The 18772-nt window shown below is 47.0% G+C and overlaps 1 protein-coding gene across 3 annotated transcripts in view; it reads right to left on the bottom strand.

Annotated features, from left to right (window-relative positions):
• LOC140076835 (kinesin-like protein KIF14) overlaps positions 1-18772 on the bottom strand; it is an 84346-nt gene that overhangs the window by 21994 nt on the left and 43580 nt on the right. For all 3 annotated transcript variants that reach the window (XM_072123578.1, XM_072123580.1, XM_072123577.1), the window contains exons 18-23: positions 5308-5434; positions 5126-5209; positions 4932-5052; positions 4289-4382; positions 1480-1615; positions 1321-1406 (exon numbers count right to left, since the gene is read on the bottom strand). In XM_072123578.1, the coding sequence (XP_071979679.1) occupies positions 1321-1406; positions 1480-1615; positions 4289-4382; positions 4932-5052; positions 5126-5209; positions 5308-5434 (648 nt within the window). The remainder of the gene's footprint in view (positions 1-1320; positions 1407-1479; positions 1616-4288; positions 4383-4931; positions 5053-5125; positions 5210-5307; positions 5435-18772) is intronic.

Below are 18772 nucleotides of genomic sequence, written 5' to 3'. Positions count from 1 at the left end.
CCCAGTCGTACACCCGGAAGACTCCTCTGCAGATCCTGATAGTTGTGGTGGGGGGAGGATGGCAGCACAGTCAGGGGCCACATCACTGCTGCCTTGTGTGATGTCCCAGCAGCTTCCATCTCTACACTGACCATCTCCACAGCAGTGACCATGGAGGACAACCACTCCCATCATACAGTAAGTAAAGTCGGTATACTGTATGATAGAAGACAATCATCAGGGCTTAGGTGTCAGTTTTGTGACATACAAGCCCTGAAATAATTGCAACGCCTTGCAAATCGCCAGACATTGTGATTATTTTGCTCCTCACGCATTCTCCATGCCAAGAGGACATAAGGGAGATGCAGACAGCGGCGCCTGCGCCCTCGCTATAACCTGTGAACTTTCATGGCTGAAAGTTTCCAGGTTACCAAGCAATTCCACATGTGTCTGTAACCGATCTATTACAATGTGCGATTTGCACATAGTAATACATGATGTGGAAAATCTCCATATACTGCCATATTGTAGTATGGCAGTACATGGTAGGATCAATCAGACTACCCTAGAAGTTAAATAGTATACATATTTGTTATTTAAACTATAAATATCACAAAATTATGTTTTTTGTCAAGGTGACACACCACCCGAGTTATGCTCGTTTTTTTGGGGAATTTTGACACACCAAGCTCAAAAGGTTGCCCATCGCTGGTCTAGGTTATTGAGTCTTCAGTGCAAAAGTGAAAGCAAGCGACTTAATTTTTAATTTTTGCCATGCTTGTTTCAAGATTAAAAGTGTTTTATTTTCAAACCATTTGGAGTATATTGTAATTTATTATATTCACTTCTTGACGTCATATGCAGGTCAGTTTACATACATGGTACCATGAGGTCCATCATCCCACCTTCATGACATATTTGTGAGCTTCTTTACACCTTGCAGTGCAAAAGCCACCACTAAAAACATTTCAGCATCTTAAGGGCATAGATAAAATTAAATTAAGAGGGTATGGGGTGGGCCCATGATGTTGGCCAATGTAGGCTAGTTCCAATTGTGAACTCATAGGTTGCACAGAACTAAGACAAGGGATATCTAGCTAAATGAAAACTTGTTGGCATGACAGATCCCAAGATTCAAAAAGTTCCATTTGTTATTTAGTATCAAGATTTGTGTATGTATGAGCCATTACCATGTACCTCCCACTCATTAGTGAATCTCCCCAACATTGTGGTCTTCTAATGATTTAGAACCCAATAACATCCAGTTACATTGAGCCCCCCCACCCCCCACCCCCCGGACCATAAACAGTACAATACTTGTTGGCCGAAAATTGAACTTGCCTTTTCGGAGATGGTTGTTTCATTTCTACTTCCCATGTATCAGAAGGGTCATAAAAAAGGTCATCTCCACTACCATCTGAGAATCCCTGCACACATAAGAGAATAGCAGGTCATACATCTACATCTGCTATAACAAGTACCACCACCCAACAAACCTACATGGTAGAGCTCTATTATGCCTGCCATCCTCTCTTCAAACTTTTCTATGTCCCACAGAGTTGAGATACCCAAGTTTGTGTTGAAAACCTTTATGTAAACGGCCTTCTCTTCTCCACTCAGAGCAGGAGGATCATACCTGGAAAACACGTAGATTAATCCGAGATATGCAAAAGTACAGCAGTTACATTTTACAACCCTTCTCAAACCATCTTTTGTCTTTATGTTAAAGGGGTATTCCAGGAATAAGCAAAATTCATATACAAATGTATAAAATATAAGATCATATATAATTAGCTGTTATTTAAAATTGTGTTCCCCTTAGCAGAAAAATGATGTGGACATTCATTATCAAGAGGAATGAAAATGCTACTGGCCCTTTAAATCAGTCCGTTGATTTTCTCCGCCCAGAGAAGACACAGGACAGAAGAAGGTCAATGGTCACATGTCCACATCACATGTCCAGCACCTGTCTGGGAAGGTCATGTGATCATCACCATGTTTGGTTGTAGTCGGTGGGTTGCAGTGCATCATCTCAGTGAGGTGATGTGCAGTTATGGCAGTTACACACATCATTACTATGGTAACAGAGCAGTACAGTCTGTTACATCATCATTGGGAGCAGAGCATAAGAGGGAGGAGCCATTACTGACAGATCTTGGGATGGGAATTGTAGTTTCCAGTGGCGGCCATCTTGGTGATAACACCTACTTTACAAATCCCATGGATCCGGCGCATGGTATGTCGCACATGGTATGGTATAGGTAGTATTTTAGAGAAGAGATACAGTGCTTATGGCCCAAGTCCCTGAAATAATGTTTTTGGGCACCTTCCACCCAACTTTTACTTTGTTATTAGTGCCAATGTTGACTGTGACCGTTGGATCCTCATTAAGCCCTCCCAGCAATCGGTCAATCCAATCAGCAAAATGCAGAACCTGAGTTCCCGGCAAACAAACTGTTCAGTATGCACGGTCTTTGTCACAGATTGGTGGAATAGACTGTACAATAATGGAATCTCCCACTACCAGCACAGGTATGCAGTAAGGAGGTTTCTATAGACCAGGTCTTTCTGCAGAATTGCTACCCCAGAACAGATATCCCTCTCATCGACCAGCTGGGCAAACTTATTGGGTTGCTCCAGTTCAGGACTAGACTACCTGAAACTCTTCCCCCTCACTCTGGACCTCCATCCTTCAACACACGCGTCTTTTCCAGCAAGTTTGTGCTTGTGGAGCAGCAAGCTCCATTTCATATTGTCAATTACTCTCAGCCTTGAAACTTGCTTATTTAGATCCAAAAATCTGGCCTTCCAGTTGACCAATTTTCACACATCCGACACTGTAGTATGCCCTTTTGTACAGTTTCTCAAGGAAAGCATCATGGCACAGGATGTACACTGCATAGTATTGCCACTTATGAAGTCCATTGCACAAATGGGGATAACAAGTGATTCACAAAGTATGAAGTAGATTAGGAAATTTACAGAAACCGGATACCACAGCACTTGCCTCCAAAATGTTCCTCAAATCTTAAATCTCTTAAAGGTGTATTCCCACAAAGACAAGAGATATATATATATATATATATATATATATATATATATATATATATATATACACTCAGGATAACAAAATAACACATTCCCTAATTCACTGTTATTAACATAAATGCAGCATTTCACAGATACAAGTCCAACCTGTCTCTATCAGTCCTGCTGTACACAATTTCAGTTTTCCCTAGACACGTCCCAGTAACTTCTTAGGGTCGGGCGGCCATCTTGGATGAGATCGTGGAGCTGAGTTTGTTTGTCTATGCTGTACCTGTAGCCACGCCCCGTGCGCAGAGCTCACAGACACCGATTCACAGCCTGTCAGCACATGGTCAGCAGAGAGAGACTGCAAACTACAAGGAGATAAGTGATCCGGTGGAAGGGGAATGCAGGCACATTTCCGTGAGATGTAGCAGAGCCCAGAGTGTAGCAGTGTAATGGTCTATCAGCCTCTGTGTTATTATCTCATGCATCTCTGATCCGTCATATCTCTAGGTGTCAGTGTGTTAGTAAAGAAGCCAGATGAACTTGCATATACACCCTGTACCCTGATAGTCTAACCACATTGTCACCCCACAAAACTAGATGGATAATACAGTATCTGCCCCTGCTTAGAGAGGCTCGCCCACACCCTGGGATTATGCACTGAGCAACCAGAAGAGTGACAGGAGCTTAAACAGCAGTTAAACCGAGTAAAATTGTAAAGTAAGGGGTTAAAATGATCTTTGTGTTAAAATAACTAGGAGATTAAAATGTGAGAATTTTCTTCCGTAGGAAAACCCCTTTTATCCCAAATCCCACTTTGCCAGTATACATTTGTTCTAGGTGTGTACAATGTCCAAACACTCACTCTGCCAGTTGCCTTTTTAAGGTTTAGATGCCAAATAAGCTTCTCCGTTCTCTGCAACACAATCTCTGGCTGCAAAAGCAGGTTTTTAGAACAGTAGTTAGAGGGCCATTTAGGTTTCCAACCTCCTTCAAGCCAGCAAGATAAAATATCATGGAAACTTTGCCCTCCGGTTATAGTTCAAAACAAAGAGTCTGAACCATGCACCATGTGAATAGGAAGATCCCTTTCTACATGATCCTAAAAGGCCAATTTAATGTGCAGTCCAAAAAATTGAATACAGAAATAGGTTTTCCATATTTAGGATTGATTTCACACCACGCCTACGACATTTGATCTATTCAGGGGGTGTTGGATTTAAAATATTCCATCCATAAGAACATTTCCACAATCCACATAAAAATTAGACATTACCTAGAGAAGATAGTCTGTTTATTCATGCTTTGGCTTATTGTGTTTGCTTCTTGAAGAGTGATGGAAAGTTGCAAGGCCGACCACTGTTCTTGTTCTGCAAAGAAATAAAATATATTATATATCTCTCTCATATCCATCTCATATCTATATCTATATCTAATATAATATATGAGAGTAGATAGAAAAAATTTTTTAACTAGAAGACCAATGTTTCAACAGGGTTGGGGTCCCAAGACTTCAGCCAGAAGTTCAAAATGAGCATTTGGGCTGAATATATACACACCAGTAACACTAGTGATCAGAGCTGCAATCGATTAAGAATGTTGACCCTTTAAATGCCCATGGCCCATGCTCAGCGTTATTTTCCCCAGGATCATTTATTTTCAATGTTGGGTAGCAACAATTCTGTGGAAAATGGCCTTTGCCAGTACCAATCGAGGGTGTTACTGATTGGTATTTAGTGCAACCATGAAAGCCTGGAGTCTGTATAAGACTCCAGACCAGTCATCGTGCACGGTCTGTAACAGTGTGCCAGTGGCACACAGTGGCTACATATCAGTAGGCAGTTCACCATATGCTGAAATACTGTAGTATTGCAGTATATGGTAGGAACTAACAGACCCCCACGTTTGCCACTACTTACTTTCTGCTGATATACTTTTCTTCACTCTGTACTGTACATTCTCCACCTGCTTGGAAAGACTCTCTTTCTCCATCTCCAACACCTGTATGAGTTTGCTCTGCTTTATACCAATATCACCAGCCTAAAAAGGGGAGACCATTACAAAACAATACATTTGGAAGAATGCAAGTTTGCAGACTAAGGAGAATTGTTACCTGTATTGGCGGGAGATGATCCCTGTTACTTGAAAACTTATCCTTCTGGTTTCTCTTGAGGCTATTTTTCCTAGTTTGTTCCTCCTATACGGTGAATGCCAAAGTAAAATACTAGAAATTGTACTCATAAAAGTACCCCTATGCTACATTTCATTAGCCATAACAGTTTTACATTCACACACCAGCTGTCTCTCCAGTTGTTTGATGTGGTTCTCGTAAAGCATTTTTTGCTCCAGCTGCGCTAGTTTCAGTTCATGTAGCATTTCAGTCTGTGTCTGCAGTCTTGCATCTTCAATCTCATTTTCAATTCTACAAAAAAAAAAAAAAAAAAACAAACTTTCTATAGTGAATATTTCTCTTGATTGAGTCTGTTAAGAGTTAACTAATTAGGAACAATATAAGGATCCTCTCAGCTGGCAGTGGATACAGGACAGAAAGCAGATTTAAACAACCTAACCCCTTAAGGACGCAGGGTTTTTTCGCTAACTTCTCGCTCTACATCTTCAAAAATCCTTGAAAAACGTTCATTTTTATGTGTACAGACCAGTGTGAGAGCTTATTTTGTGCAAAACAAATTTTACTTTCCTGTGAAGTTATTTATTCCAAATGTGGAAAAACTGAAAAAACCTGCCACGTTCTTGTGGGCTCAGTTTTTACGACTGACTATGCACTCCAAATAACACCTCAGCTTTATTCTTTGGTTTGGTACGATCGCGGTGATACCAAATTTATACAGGTTTTATTGCGTTTTAATTAGAGATGAGCGAGCACTAAAATGCTCGGGTACTTGTTATTCGAGACGAACTTTTCCCGATGCTCGAGTGCTCGTCTCGAATAACGAGCCCCATTGAAGTCAATGGGAGACTCGAGCATTTTTCAAGGGGACCAAGGCTCTGCACAGGGAAGCTTGGCCAAACACCTGGGAACCTCAGAAAAGGATGGAAACACCACGGAAATGGACAGGAAACAGCAGGGGCAGCATGCATGGATGCCTCTGAGGCTGCTTAATCGTACCATTATGCCAAAATTATGGGCAACAGCATGGCCATGACAGAGTGACAGAATGAAGCTAGATAGCATCTAAAACATCCAATAATTGACCCTGACACTATAGGGGACGGCATGCAGAGGTAGCGGCAGCAGCGGCAGGCTAGAGAGTGGCATGGCGACATACCCCATATGGACTCAGGCTTCAAACCAATGGGTGGCAGAGAGGAACCAAAGGAGGTGAGCAAGAAGCGCTGAAATTATTTCCTCTGTGAACAAAAGGTTGACGGTATATTTAGTCGATAACACAGCATGGTGGCGACATAGTGACCAAGTTCCATAACGTATCTGGTGAAACACCCGAAAAATGAGCCTGACACAGCTCGTTTGATAAGGGGACGACATTTGGAGGCAGCCATGGAGAGGACTTCCATGATTAAGAGCAACAGTATGGGGCATCCATATTGCGCTTCTATGATTGCAACTGCAGGTCTCCAGCATGGCGGCGATAGACGCGCCAAGTTCCACTATGTATGTGGTGAAACACCTGAAAATTCTGCCTGACACAGCTCGTTTGATAAGGGGACCATGTATGGAGGCAGTGAACTAGTAGTAGATTAAAGGTGCTGCAGTTAAAACTATGTTAGTTGGATCTTGGGATGGAGCTGGCGCTCCGCTGCCAGGCGAGCTTTCGCCAATCCAAGCCCCTGTGTCTAGGCTACTCCCCAAACAGCACTTCTAAGAACCTTTTGTATAATATCAAGTGTAGTAGCGTTCTTATAAGTTTGGGATATGGCGGGTGAGGGGAATGTAAACAGATGCGCAAGTAGCGCTGAAATAATATCGGTACATGATAAAAGTTTGCCAGTATATTTTGTGGATTACACAGCAGGGTGGCGACAAAGTTAACAAGTTTGATGTGGAATGCCCTGTAATAGCTCTTGGGCGGTGTGCCTTTTATCGCCTAGGCTCAGCAGTTTGAACACCGCCTGCTGTCGCTTAGCGACGGCACTGCTGCTGTGCCTAGAGCTACCGACTGATGGCGCCATGCCCACGGATGGTAATTCGGAGGAGGAGGAGGTGGAGGAGGGGTGGGAGGAGGAGGTGGTATAGTAGGCCTTTGAGACCTGGACCGAGGTAGGCCCCGCAATCCTCGGCAGTATATGACCAGCCCCAGGGTCAGACTCGGTCCCAGCCTCCACCAAGTTAAGTGTAGTAGCGTTCTTATAAGTTTGGGATATGGAGGGTGAGGGGAATGTAAACAGATGCGCAAGAAGCGCTGAAATAATATCCGTAAATGGTAAAAGTTTGCCAGTATATTTTGTGGATAACACAGCAGGGTGGCGACAAAGTTAACAACTTTGATGTGGAATCCATGAAAACAACCCAAATTTCTGCCTGACACACCTCGTTTGATAAGGGGACGATGTATGGAGGCAGCTATATGGACAACTTTTGGAGGTAGCAATGTAGACAACGTGTGGAGGCTGCTATGGAGACAATTTAATTTGGATAGTGCCTGTATGTGGCAGTCCAAAAAAGTTTTCAAACCAGAGGAGCAGGTAGGTGGCCCTCCAGAAAAATTGAATAGATTGAGTGCCTGTATGTGGCAGTCCCAAAAATTGTTTAAAACAGAGAATCGGGTAGGTGGCCCTCCATAAAAATTAAATGCATAAAGTACTATAGCTAGAGCCAGTGGGCCCTGTCAAAAAATAGCCAGTTTCCTCTGCTTTAGTGTACAAAGAGGAGGAGAAGGAGGAAAATGAGGAGGAGTGCATAAATTATTCAGGTTGAGCTTCCTTCACCTGGTGGAGATTGGAAATTATGAGAAATCCAGGCTTTATTCATCTTAATAAGGGTCAGCCTGTCAGTCGACAGGCTTGTACGCTTATCGGTGATGATGCCACCAGCTGCACTGAAAACCCGCTCGGACAACACGCTAGCGGCAGGGCAGGCAAGAACCTCCAAGGCGTACAGCGCCAGTTCGTGCCACATGTCCAGCTTTGAAACCCAGTAGTTGTAGGGAGCTGTGTGATCATTTAGGACGATGGTATGGTCAGCTACGTACTCCCTCACCATCTTTCTGTAAAGATCAGCCCTACTCTGCCGAGACTGGGGACAGGTGACAGTGTCTTGCTGGGGTGACATAAAGCTGGTAAAAGCCTTGTAAAGCGTACCCTTGCCAGTGCTGGACAAGCTGCCTGCTCGCCTACTCTCCCTCGCTACTTGTCCCGCAGAACTACGCACTCTGCCGCTAGCGCTGTCAGAAGGGAAATACTGTTTCAGCTTGTGCACCAGGGCCTGCTGGTATTCATGCATTCTCACACTCCTTTCCTTTCCAGGTATGAGTGTGGAAAGATTTTGCTTGTACCGTGGGTCCAGGAGAGTGAATACCCAGTAATCGGTGCTGGAATAAATTCTTTGAACGCGAGGGTCACGGGATAGGCAGCCTAGCATGAAATCTGCCATATGCGCCAGAGTCCCAACGCGCAAGAATTCACTCCCCTCACTGGCCTGACTGCCCATTTCCTCCTCCTCCAACTCCTCTTCTTCTGCCCATACACGCTGAACAGTGAAGGACTGAACAATGGTCCCCTCTTCTGTCTCGCCAACATTCTCCTCCTCTTCCTCCTCATCCTCCTCCACCTCCTCCGATATGCGCTGAGAAACAGACCTGAGGGTGCTTTGGCTATCAACAAGGGAATCTTCTTCCCCCGTCTCTTGTGACGAGCGCAAAGCTTCCGACTTCATGCTGATCAGAGAGTTTTTCAACAGGCCAAGCAGCGGGATGGTGAGGCTGATGATGGCGGCATCGCCACTGACCATCTGTGTTGACTCCTCGAAGTTACTCAGCACCTGACATCCACGTCCACTGATATCAGACATCCACGTCCACTCCTCATTGTAGACTTGAGGAAGCTGACTGACCTGACTACCAGTTCTGGTGGAAGTTGACATCTGGCAGTCTACAATCGCTCTGCGCTGCTGGTAAACTCTGGATAACATGGTTAATGTTGAATTCCACCTCATGGGCACGTCGCACAACAGTCGGTGAGCGGGCAGTTGGAGGCAGCGCTGCGCTGCCCTGAGAGTGGCAGCATCTGTGCTGGACTTCCTGAAATGTGAGGTATGTCTTGAGGAAATGCTGAACTATCAGATTTAACACATGGGCCAGGCATGGCACATGTGTCAGTCTGCCGAGTTGCAGAGCAGCCACCACACACAACCATGCCTGGCTTCAGGTTCAGCGGTGCCAGCCACAGATCAGTCTACGCCGTGATGCCCTGTAATAGTTCTTGGGCGGTGTGCCTTTAATCGCCTAGGCTCAGCAGTTTGAGCACCGCCTGCTGTCGCTTAGCGACGGCACTGCTGCTGTGCCTAGAGCTAGCGACTGATGGCGCCATGCCCACGGACAGGTTGGAAGAGGCAGTGGTGGGGCCAGACGGAGAGGCAGGGCCAGAGCTGGTGCATCAGCGCCAAATGTGTCAACTAGTGAAGCTCCCGTGGCGAGGGCTCCTGCGGCAAGGGCTAGATTTTCAGAAGTCTGGAGGTTCTTTAAGGAAACACCGGATGACCGACGGACTGTGGTGTACCACATTTGCCAAACCAGGATCAGCAGGGGTTCCACCACTAATAGATTAACTACCACCAGTATGCGCAGGCATATGAATGCTAAACACCCCACTCAGTGGCAACAAGCGCGTTCACCTCCGGCCGTGCACACCACTGCTCCTTCCCCTGTGTCAGCTGATAGTCAGCCCCCTGCCCAGGACCCTGCCACAAAAACCCCATCGTCGCCTCCACGATCCTCCACAGCATCCACCAGCGTTCAGCTCTCCATACCCCAGACGCTGGAGCGGAAACGCAAATATAGTGCAACCCACCCGCACGCCCAAGCCCTTAATGTGCACATCTCCAGATTGCTAAGCCTGGAGATGCTGCCCTATAGGCTAGTAGAGACCGAGGCATTTCGCAGCCTCATGGCGGCGGCCGCCCCTCGGTATTCGGTCCCCAGCCGCCACCACTTTTCCCGATGTGCCGTCCCAGCCCTGCACCAGCACGTGTCAGACAACATAATCCGTGCCCTGACCAACGCCGTTTCTGACAAGGTCCACCTGACCACGGACACGTGGACGAGTGCTGCCGGGCAGGGCCACTATATATCGCTGACGGCACATTGGGTTAACTTGGTGGAGGCTGGGACCGAGTCTGACCCTGCGGCTGGTCATATACTGCCGACGCCGAGGATTGCAGGGCCTACCTCGGTCCAGGTGTTTCAGGCCTACTATGCCTCCTCCTCCTCCCACCCCTCCTCCACCTCCTCCTCCGAACGACCATCCGTGGGCATGGCGCCATCAGTCGGTAGCTCTAGGCACAGCAGCAGTGCCGTCGCTAAGCGACAGCAGGCGGTGCTCAAACTGCTGAGCCTAGGCGATAAAAGGCACACCGCCCAAGAACTATTACAGGGCATCACGGCGCAGACTGATCTGTGGCTGGCACCGCTGAACCTGAAGCCAGGCATGGTTGTGTGTGACAACGGCCGTAACCTGGTGGCGGCTCTGCAACTCGGCAGACTGACACATGTGCCATGCCTGGCCCATGTGTTAAATCTCATAGTTCAGCGTTTCCTCAAGACATACCCCAATCTGTCTGATTTGCTCACGAAGGTGCGCCGCATCTGTGCGCATTTCAGGAAGTCCAGCACAGATGCTGCCACTCTCAGGGCAGCGCAGCGCCGCCTCCAACTGCCCGCTCACTGACTGTTGTGCGACGTGCCCACGAGGTGGAATTCAACACTGACCATGTTATCCAGAGTTTACCAGCAGCGCTGAGCGATTGTAGACTGCCAGATGTCAACTTCCACCAGAACTGGTAGTCAGGTCAGTCAGCTTCCTCAAGTCTACAATGAGGAGTGGACGTGGATGTCTGATATCTGTCAGGTGCTGAGTAACTTTGAGAAGTCAACACAGATGGTCAGTGGCGATGCCGCCATCATCAGCCTCACCATTCCGCTGCTTGGCCTGTTGAAAAACTCTCTGGTCAGCATGAAGTCGGAAGCTTTGCGCTCCTCACAAGAGACGGGGGAAGAAGATTCCCTTGTTGATAGCCAAAGCACCCTTAGGTCTGTTTCTCAGCGCATATCGGAGGAGGTGGAGGTGGAGGAGGATGAGGAGGAAGAGGAGGAGAATGTTGGCGAGACACAAGAGGGGACCATTGTTGAGTCCTTCACTGTTGAGCGTGTATGGGCAGAAGAAGAGGAGTTGGAGGAGGAGGAAATGGACAGTCAGGCCAGTGAGGGGAGTGAATTCTTACGCGTTGGTACTCTGGCGCATATGGCAGATTTCATGCTAGGCTGCCTATCCCGTGACCCTCGCGTTCAAAGAATTTATTCCAGCACCGATTACTGGGTGTTCACTCTCCTGGACCCACGGTACAAGCAAAATCTTTCCACTCTCATCCCTGGAGAGGAAAGGAGTGTGAGAATGCATGAATACCAGCAGGCCCTGGTGCACAAGCTGAAACAGTATTTCCCTTCTGACAGCGCTAGCGGCAGAGTGCGTAGTTCTGCGGGACAAGTAGGGAGGGAGAGTAGGCGAGCAGGCAGCTTGTCCAGCACTGGCAAGGGTACGCTTTACAAGGCTTTTGCCAGCTTTATGTCACCCCAGCAAGACACTGTCACCTGTCCCCAGTCTCGGCAGAGTAGGGCTGATCTTTACAGAAAGATGGTGAGGGAGTACGTAGCTGACCATACCATCGTCCTAAATGATCACACAGCTCCCTACAACTACTGGGTTTCAAAGCTGGACATGTGGCACGAACTGGCGCTGTACGCCTTGGAGGTTCTTGCCTGCCCTGCCGCTAGCGTGTTGTCCGAGCGGGTTTTCAGTGCAGCTGGTGGCATCATCACCGATAAGCGTACACGCCTGTCGACTGACAGCGCTGACAGGCTGCCGCTTATCAAGATGAATAAAGCCTGGATTTCTCCTAATTTCCAATCTCCACCAGGTGAAGGAAGCTCAACCTGAATAATTTATCCACTCCTCCTCCTCCTCATTTTCCTCCTTCTCCTCCTCTTTGTACAGTAAAGCAGAGGAAACTGGCTATTTTTTGACAGGGCCCACTGGCTCTAGCTATAGTACTTTATGCATTTAATTTTTATGGAGGGCCACCGACCCGGTCCTCTGTTTTAAACAATTTTTGGGAGTGCCACATACAGGCACTCAATCTATTCCATTTTTCTGGAGGGCCACCTACCTGCTCCTCTGGTTTGAAAACTTTTTTGGACTGCCACATACAGGCACTCAATCTATTCCATTTTTCTGGAGGGCCACCTACCTGCTCCTCTGGTTTGAAAACTTTTTTGGACTGCCACATACAGGCACTATCCAAATTGAATTGTCTCCATAGCAGCCTCCACACGTTGTCTCCATTGCTACCTCCAAAAGTCGTCCATATAGCTGCCTCCATACATCGTCCCTTTATCAAACGAGGTGTGTCAGGCCGAAATTTGGGTTGTTTTCATGGATTCCACATCAAAGTTGTTAACTTTGTCGCCACCCTGCTGTGTAATCCTCAAAATATACTGGCAAACTTTTACCATTTACGGATATTATTTCAGCGCTTCTTGCGCATCTGTTTACATTCCCCTCACCCGCCATATTCCAAACTTATAAGAACGCTACTACACTTAACTTGGTGCAGGCTGGGACCGAGTCTGACCCTGGGGCTGGTCATATACTGCCGACGCAGAGGATTGCGGGGCCTACCTCGGTCCAGGTGTTTCAGGCCTACTATGCCTCCTCCTCCTTCCACCCCTCCTCCACCTCCTCCTCCTCCGAATTACCATCCGTGGGCATGGCGCCATCAGTCGGTAGCTCTAGGCACAGCAGCAGTGCCGTCGCTAAGCGACAGCAGGCGGTGCTCAAACTGCTGAGCCTAGGTGATAAAAGGCACACCGCCCAAGAGCTATTACAGGGCATTCCACATCAAACTTGTTAACTTTGTCGCCACCGTGCTGTGTAAGCCACAAAATATACTGGAAAACTTTCATTTACGGATATTATTTCAGCGCTTCTTGCGCAGATGTTTACATTCCCCTCACCCGCCATATCCCAAACTTATAAGAACGCTACTACACTTGATCTTATACAAAAGGTTCTTAGAAGTGCTGTTTGGGGAGTAGCCTAGAGACAGGGGCTTGGATTGGCGAAAGCTCGCCTGGCAGCGGAGCGCCAGCTCCATGCCAAGATCCAACTAACATAGTTTTAACTGCAGCACCTTTAATCTACTACTAGTTCACTGCCTCCATACATGGTCCCCTTATCAAACGAGCTGTGTCAGGCAGAATTTTGGATTGTTTTCATGGCTTCCATGTTAACTTTGTCGCCACCCTGCTGTGTAATCCACAAAATATACTGGCAAACTTTTATCATGTACCGATATTATTTGAGCGCTTCTTGCTCACCTCCTTTGGTTCCTCTCTGCCACCCATTGGTTTGAAGCCTGAGTCCATTTAGGGTATGTCGCCATGCCACTCTCTAGCCTGCCGCTGCTGCCGCTGCCTCTGCATGCCGTCCCCTATAGTGTCAGGGTCAATTATTGGATGTTTTAGATGCTATCTAGCTTCATTCTGTCACTCTGTCATGGCCATGCTGTTGCCCATAATTTTGGCATAATGGTGCGATTAAGCAGCCTCAGAGGCATCCATGCATGCTGCCCCTGCTGTTTTCTGTCCATTTCCGTGGTGTTTCCATCCTTTTCTGAGGTTCCCAGGTGTTTGGCCAAGCTTCCCTGTGCAGAGCCTTGGTCCCCTTGAAAAATGCTCGAGTCCCCCATTGACTTCAATGGGGCTCGTTACTCGAAACGAGCACTCGAGCATCGGGAAAAGTTCGTCTCGAATAACGAGTACCCGAGCATTTTAGTGCTCGCTCATCTCTACAGGCTAAGCAATCTGGAGATGTGGACATTAAGGGCTTGGGCGTGCGGGTGGGTTGCACTATATTTCCTTTTCCGCTCCAGCGTCTGGGGTATGGAGAGCTGAACGCTGGTGGATGCTGTGGAGGATCGTGGAGGCGACGATGGGGTTTTTGTGCCAGGGTCCTGGGCAGGGGGCTGACTATCAGCTGACACAGGGGAAGGAGCAGTGGTGTGCACGGCCGGAGGTGAACGGGCTTGGTGCCACTGAGTGGGGTGTTTAGCATTCATATGCCTGCGCATACTGGTGGTAGTTAAGCTAGTAGTGGTGGAACCCCTGCTGATCCTGGTTTGGCAAAGGTTGCACACCACAGTCAGTCGGTCATCCGGTGTTTCCTTAAAGAACCTCCAGACTTCTGAAAATCTAGCCCTCGCCGCGGGAGCCCTCGCCACGGGAGCTTCACTACGTGACACATTTGGCGCTGATGCACCTGCTCTGGCCCTGCCTCTCCGTCTGGCCCCACCACTGCCTCTTCCAACCTGTTCTGGTCGAGGACTCTCCTCCGTCTCAGAAGCACTGTGTTCACCCGGCCTCTCAACCCAGCTTGGGTCTGTCACCTCATCATCCTCCGATCCCTCAGTCTGCTCCCCCCTCGGACTTCCTGCCCTGACAACAACTTCACCACTGTCTGACAACCGTGTCTCCTCATCGTCGGACACCTCTTTACACACTTCTTCCACTACGTCAAGAAGGTCATCACCCACAGACTGCGACTGGTGGAAAACCTGGGCATCGGAAAATTGCTCAGCAGCAACCGGACAAGTGGTTTGTGACTGTGGGAAGGGTCCAGAAAACAGTTCCTCAGAGTATGCCGGTTCAAATGCCAAATTTTCCTGGGAGGGGGCAGACTGGGGGGGAGGAGACTGAGGTGCAGGAGCTGGAGGAGTGCCGATTTCGGTGACATGGGTGGACTGCGTGGAAGACTGACTGGTGGACAAATTGCTCGAAGCATTGTCGGCAATCCACGACATCACCTGTTCGCACTGTTCTGGCCTCAACAGTGCTCTACCACGAGTCCCAGTAACTTCAGACATGAACCTAGGGAGTGTAGCTCTGCTGCGTTCCCCTGCTCCCTCATCAGCAGGTGGTGTCTCACCCCGCCCAGGACCACGGCCTCTGACCCCTGCAGTAGTTGGACGCCCACGTCCCCGCCCTCGTCCTCTACCCCTAGCCCTCGGGTTAAACATTTTGAAAATGAAAGTTATAACTTTAATTTTTTTTTTTACTTTTTTTTGTGTTTTTTTTTTTTTTTTGTGTTTTTTAGTTTTTAAAACCAAACGATGCTATCCTATTGCTATGGCTATTTTCTAGCCAACTATGAAAGCACACTGCTATGCCAGATGAGATGACGCTGAGTTATGAAAAAATAAACGTAAAATAAAAAGTAAATGGCAGACTGTGCCTAATTTCAATCCAACCCCTAATAAATTGTCCCACTTCGGTCTTTGCGATGGATATGTGCGTCACTAAGCGCTAAACACAACGGTCGCAAGTCTCACTACAAATTCCTCACAATATGGTTGTAGATGCACTACAGCAAGGCCAGCCACCAGCAGATCAACCAGAAATAAAATATATAACGCTATTGTAGGCCCAAGTAAGCCGTTTGGATTCTCCTATGGCTATTTTCTAGCCAAGTATGAAAGCACACTGCTATGCCAGATGAGATGACGCTGAGTTATGAAAAAATAAACGTAAAATAAAAAGAAACTGCCAGACTGTGCCTAATTGAAATCAAACCCCTAATAAATTGTCCCACTTTGGTGTTTGAGGTGGATATGTGTGTCACTAAGAGCTAAACACATAACTTTCATACTTTGGGGTACGGAGCTGGGGGAGGTGTCATTTTTTGCGAAATGAGCCGATGTTTTCATTGCTACCATTTTGAGGTCTGTGCAACATTTTGATCACTTTTTATTCCATTTTTTATGTGATGTAAAAAGGTGTAAAAGTTGCATTTCGGACATTTGGGCACCATTTCCAGTCTCGGAGGTCACCGCCGGCCGTAACCGTTTTTATATTTTGATAGAGCGGGCATTTTGGGATGCGGCGATACCTATTGTGTCTGATTTTTACTGTTTATTATGTTTTTTAATCAGTTCTAGGGAAATTGAATTTTTTAAGATTTTATTAATTTTTTTTATTTATTTTTTTCACTATTTCTTAGACCATCTAGGGTACATTAACCCTAGATTGTCAGATTGTTCCTACCATATACTGCAATACTTCTGTATTGCAATACAGGCAGTCCCCAGGTTAAATACAAGATAGGGTCTGTAGGTTTGTTCTTAAGTTGAATTTGTATGCAAGTCGGAACTGTATATTTTATCATTGTAATCCCAGCCAGAACTTTTTTGGTCTCTGTGAAAATTGCATTTTAAAAATGTTGGGTTGTCATAAGAATCAATATTAACACTAAAGCTTCATTACAGACACCTGTGATAACGGTTATAGCTGATTATTGTAGCCTAGGACTAAAGTACAATAAATTACCAACATCCAGAGGTCCGTTTGTAACTAGGGGTCGAGTGTTAAGTAGGGGACCGCCTGTTTATGGCATTTTTACAGGTCATTCATTACAATGAGCCACTGGCTCATTGTAATGAATCTGCAGAAGCCATGTAGCCTCGGGTCAAATGAAGACCCGAGGCTGCCATGGCAACCGATCGCCGCCCCCGATGATAAGCGACGATCGAAATAAAGATGGCGGGGTCCACGTGGCGCCCATGCAACAACCCCCATCATTGCATGAAGAGGACAAAGCCCGTGAGTCCTCTTCATACATTCCCTGTACCTCTGTGCTGTAGAGCTACGCGCAGAGGCTTAAGGGGTTAAACAACTTAATTAACTCCTTAAATAAGGAGTACCACCTGAACGCCTGGTTCTTGCTGCTCCTGTGGATCTGCGGCAGCTTCCTCCTGGCAAGACCTACGTTCGACCTGCTCCTTGGAAGAGGATACTGACTTGGGGACATTGCTCTCGTGTGGCTGGGCTCCCTGGGGTGTCGCCCTCATTTCTATTGGTGGCCAGATCTGGTCAAGGATGTACAGGATTTTTTGGGCTCTTGCTCTTCCTGTGCCAAGAACAAGCCATCTCATCTTAAACAAGCTGGTCTTCTGCCATTACCAATACCCAGGATTCACGAGGCAATGGACTTTATCACCGATCTTCCATCTTCCTTGGGTAAAACCGTCATCTGGGTGGTAACTGACTGGTTCTCCATGATATCCCACTTTGTTCATCTGCCAGATCTGCTGTCAGCTGCACACCTTGCCAGTTTGTTCTTCATCCACATCTTTATGGAGTTCCCCCACATAGTGTCACAGATCGAAGGGGTCCAGTTTGTTTCACGGTTCTAGCATTCCCTGTGCAGCCAACTTCAAGTTAAACTAGACTTTTTCTCTGCGTACCATCCACAGTCTAACGGCCAAGTGGAAAGAGTTAAACTCCTGGCTGCCATCTCCGCCATTTTGTCTCTGTCCGATAGGACGACTGGTCCACCCTGCTGCCATGGGCGGAATTTTCCAAAAATTAATTGGACTCTGAATCTGCCGGCTCAGCTCCCTTCATTGTCTATGCACAGCACCCACGCCCTCCTCTTCCTCTTGCTGTGCCCTCGGATGTTTCAAGATCTTAAAGGGTCAGCGCACAATTCATTGGTGCTGGTCATTCGCAGAATCCTTGATAAGCCAGCCTCTTCCTACACAACCCGATGGATCTTTGTGCCTCATAGCCCTAGAGAAAACTTTGATCCTGATGCCCTGTGTTCGTGTTGTGACCAGATTTCGTCCCTGAGTATGTCCCTTTGCTGACAGCCCGGACCTTCCGCTACGTCCCCGACTCTGATCCTGTGCTGCCTGTCCTGACTACCATTCTGCTTAACGACTCTGCACTTTGCCTTGGCTGCCGCCGCAGACTGTCGTGCCTGTGGAGCGACCTGGTGGTACCACGCCGCAACTTTGCGGCGGGCTCTAGTAAAAACCGGGTACCACAGACTCCTCTCCCAGTTGTAGGCTTATGTCATTGCCTGCAGTGGTACAGAGTGTCCACTACCTCAGCCTGACATCCGTCCATATTTAAAGTGCACTTCTGCGTAATGGCCACAAATCCATATCCACCCAAATGCACCATGGGGCCAAGTGTTAAGAAGTTTAAAACAATCTGTAAAGCTACTTTAACCCCTGAAGAACCGAGCGAAATACATATAGGGGCTCATTTATGTACCTGCCCGACGGAAAGTGCATTGTCCGATGATAATGCACTGTGCCACGATTCAATTAGATTGTGGGCGTGTCGCTTTCCTGCTCAGGTCAGACGGTGTTCACCTTCTTTGTTGTGCGTGAAAGTGCATTGTCTTGTGACCCAATTTGAAAGTTAAATCCCACACTTAGTCCAAATCAGTTGAATCGTCTGACGGGCTAAGGATATTCACTTTTGTGTACAATTTTCAGCGTGTCCGATGGCACAAGTAAGGCTTATTTATATTAACCTTTTCATTTCAGAACTTTTTTTGTATCTGTATTGTGTCTATATTTTTTGCAACTATTTTTCATATTTTATCTAAAAAAATTTTAAGTTTGCACTGCACATCTGTTTATTAAATTTTGAAAACTTAAGTCTCTACTTGTAGCCTTAAAGAACTTAAATGTGTGAGGGGATAACGAAACTAGTACCAATTTTAGGAG

This window comes from Engystomops pustulosus, chromosome 9 (genome assembly GCF_040894005.1).
Source record: "Engystomops pustulosus chromosome 9, aEngPut4.maternal, whole genome shotgun sequence".
Lineage (NCBI taxonomy): Eukaryota > Metazoa > Chordata > Amphibia > Anura > Leptodactylidae > Engystomops > Engystomops pustulosus.
Note: the sequence above shows the minus strand (reverse complement) of the source record. Positions and strands in the feature narration are given on the sequence as shown.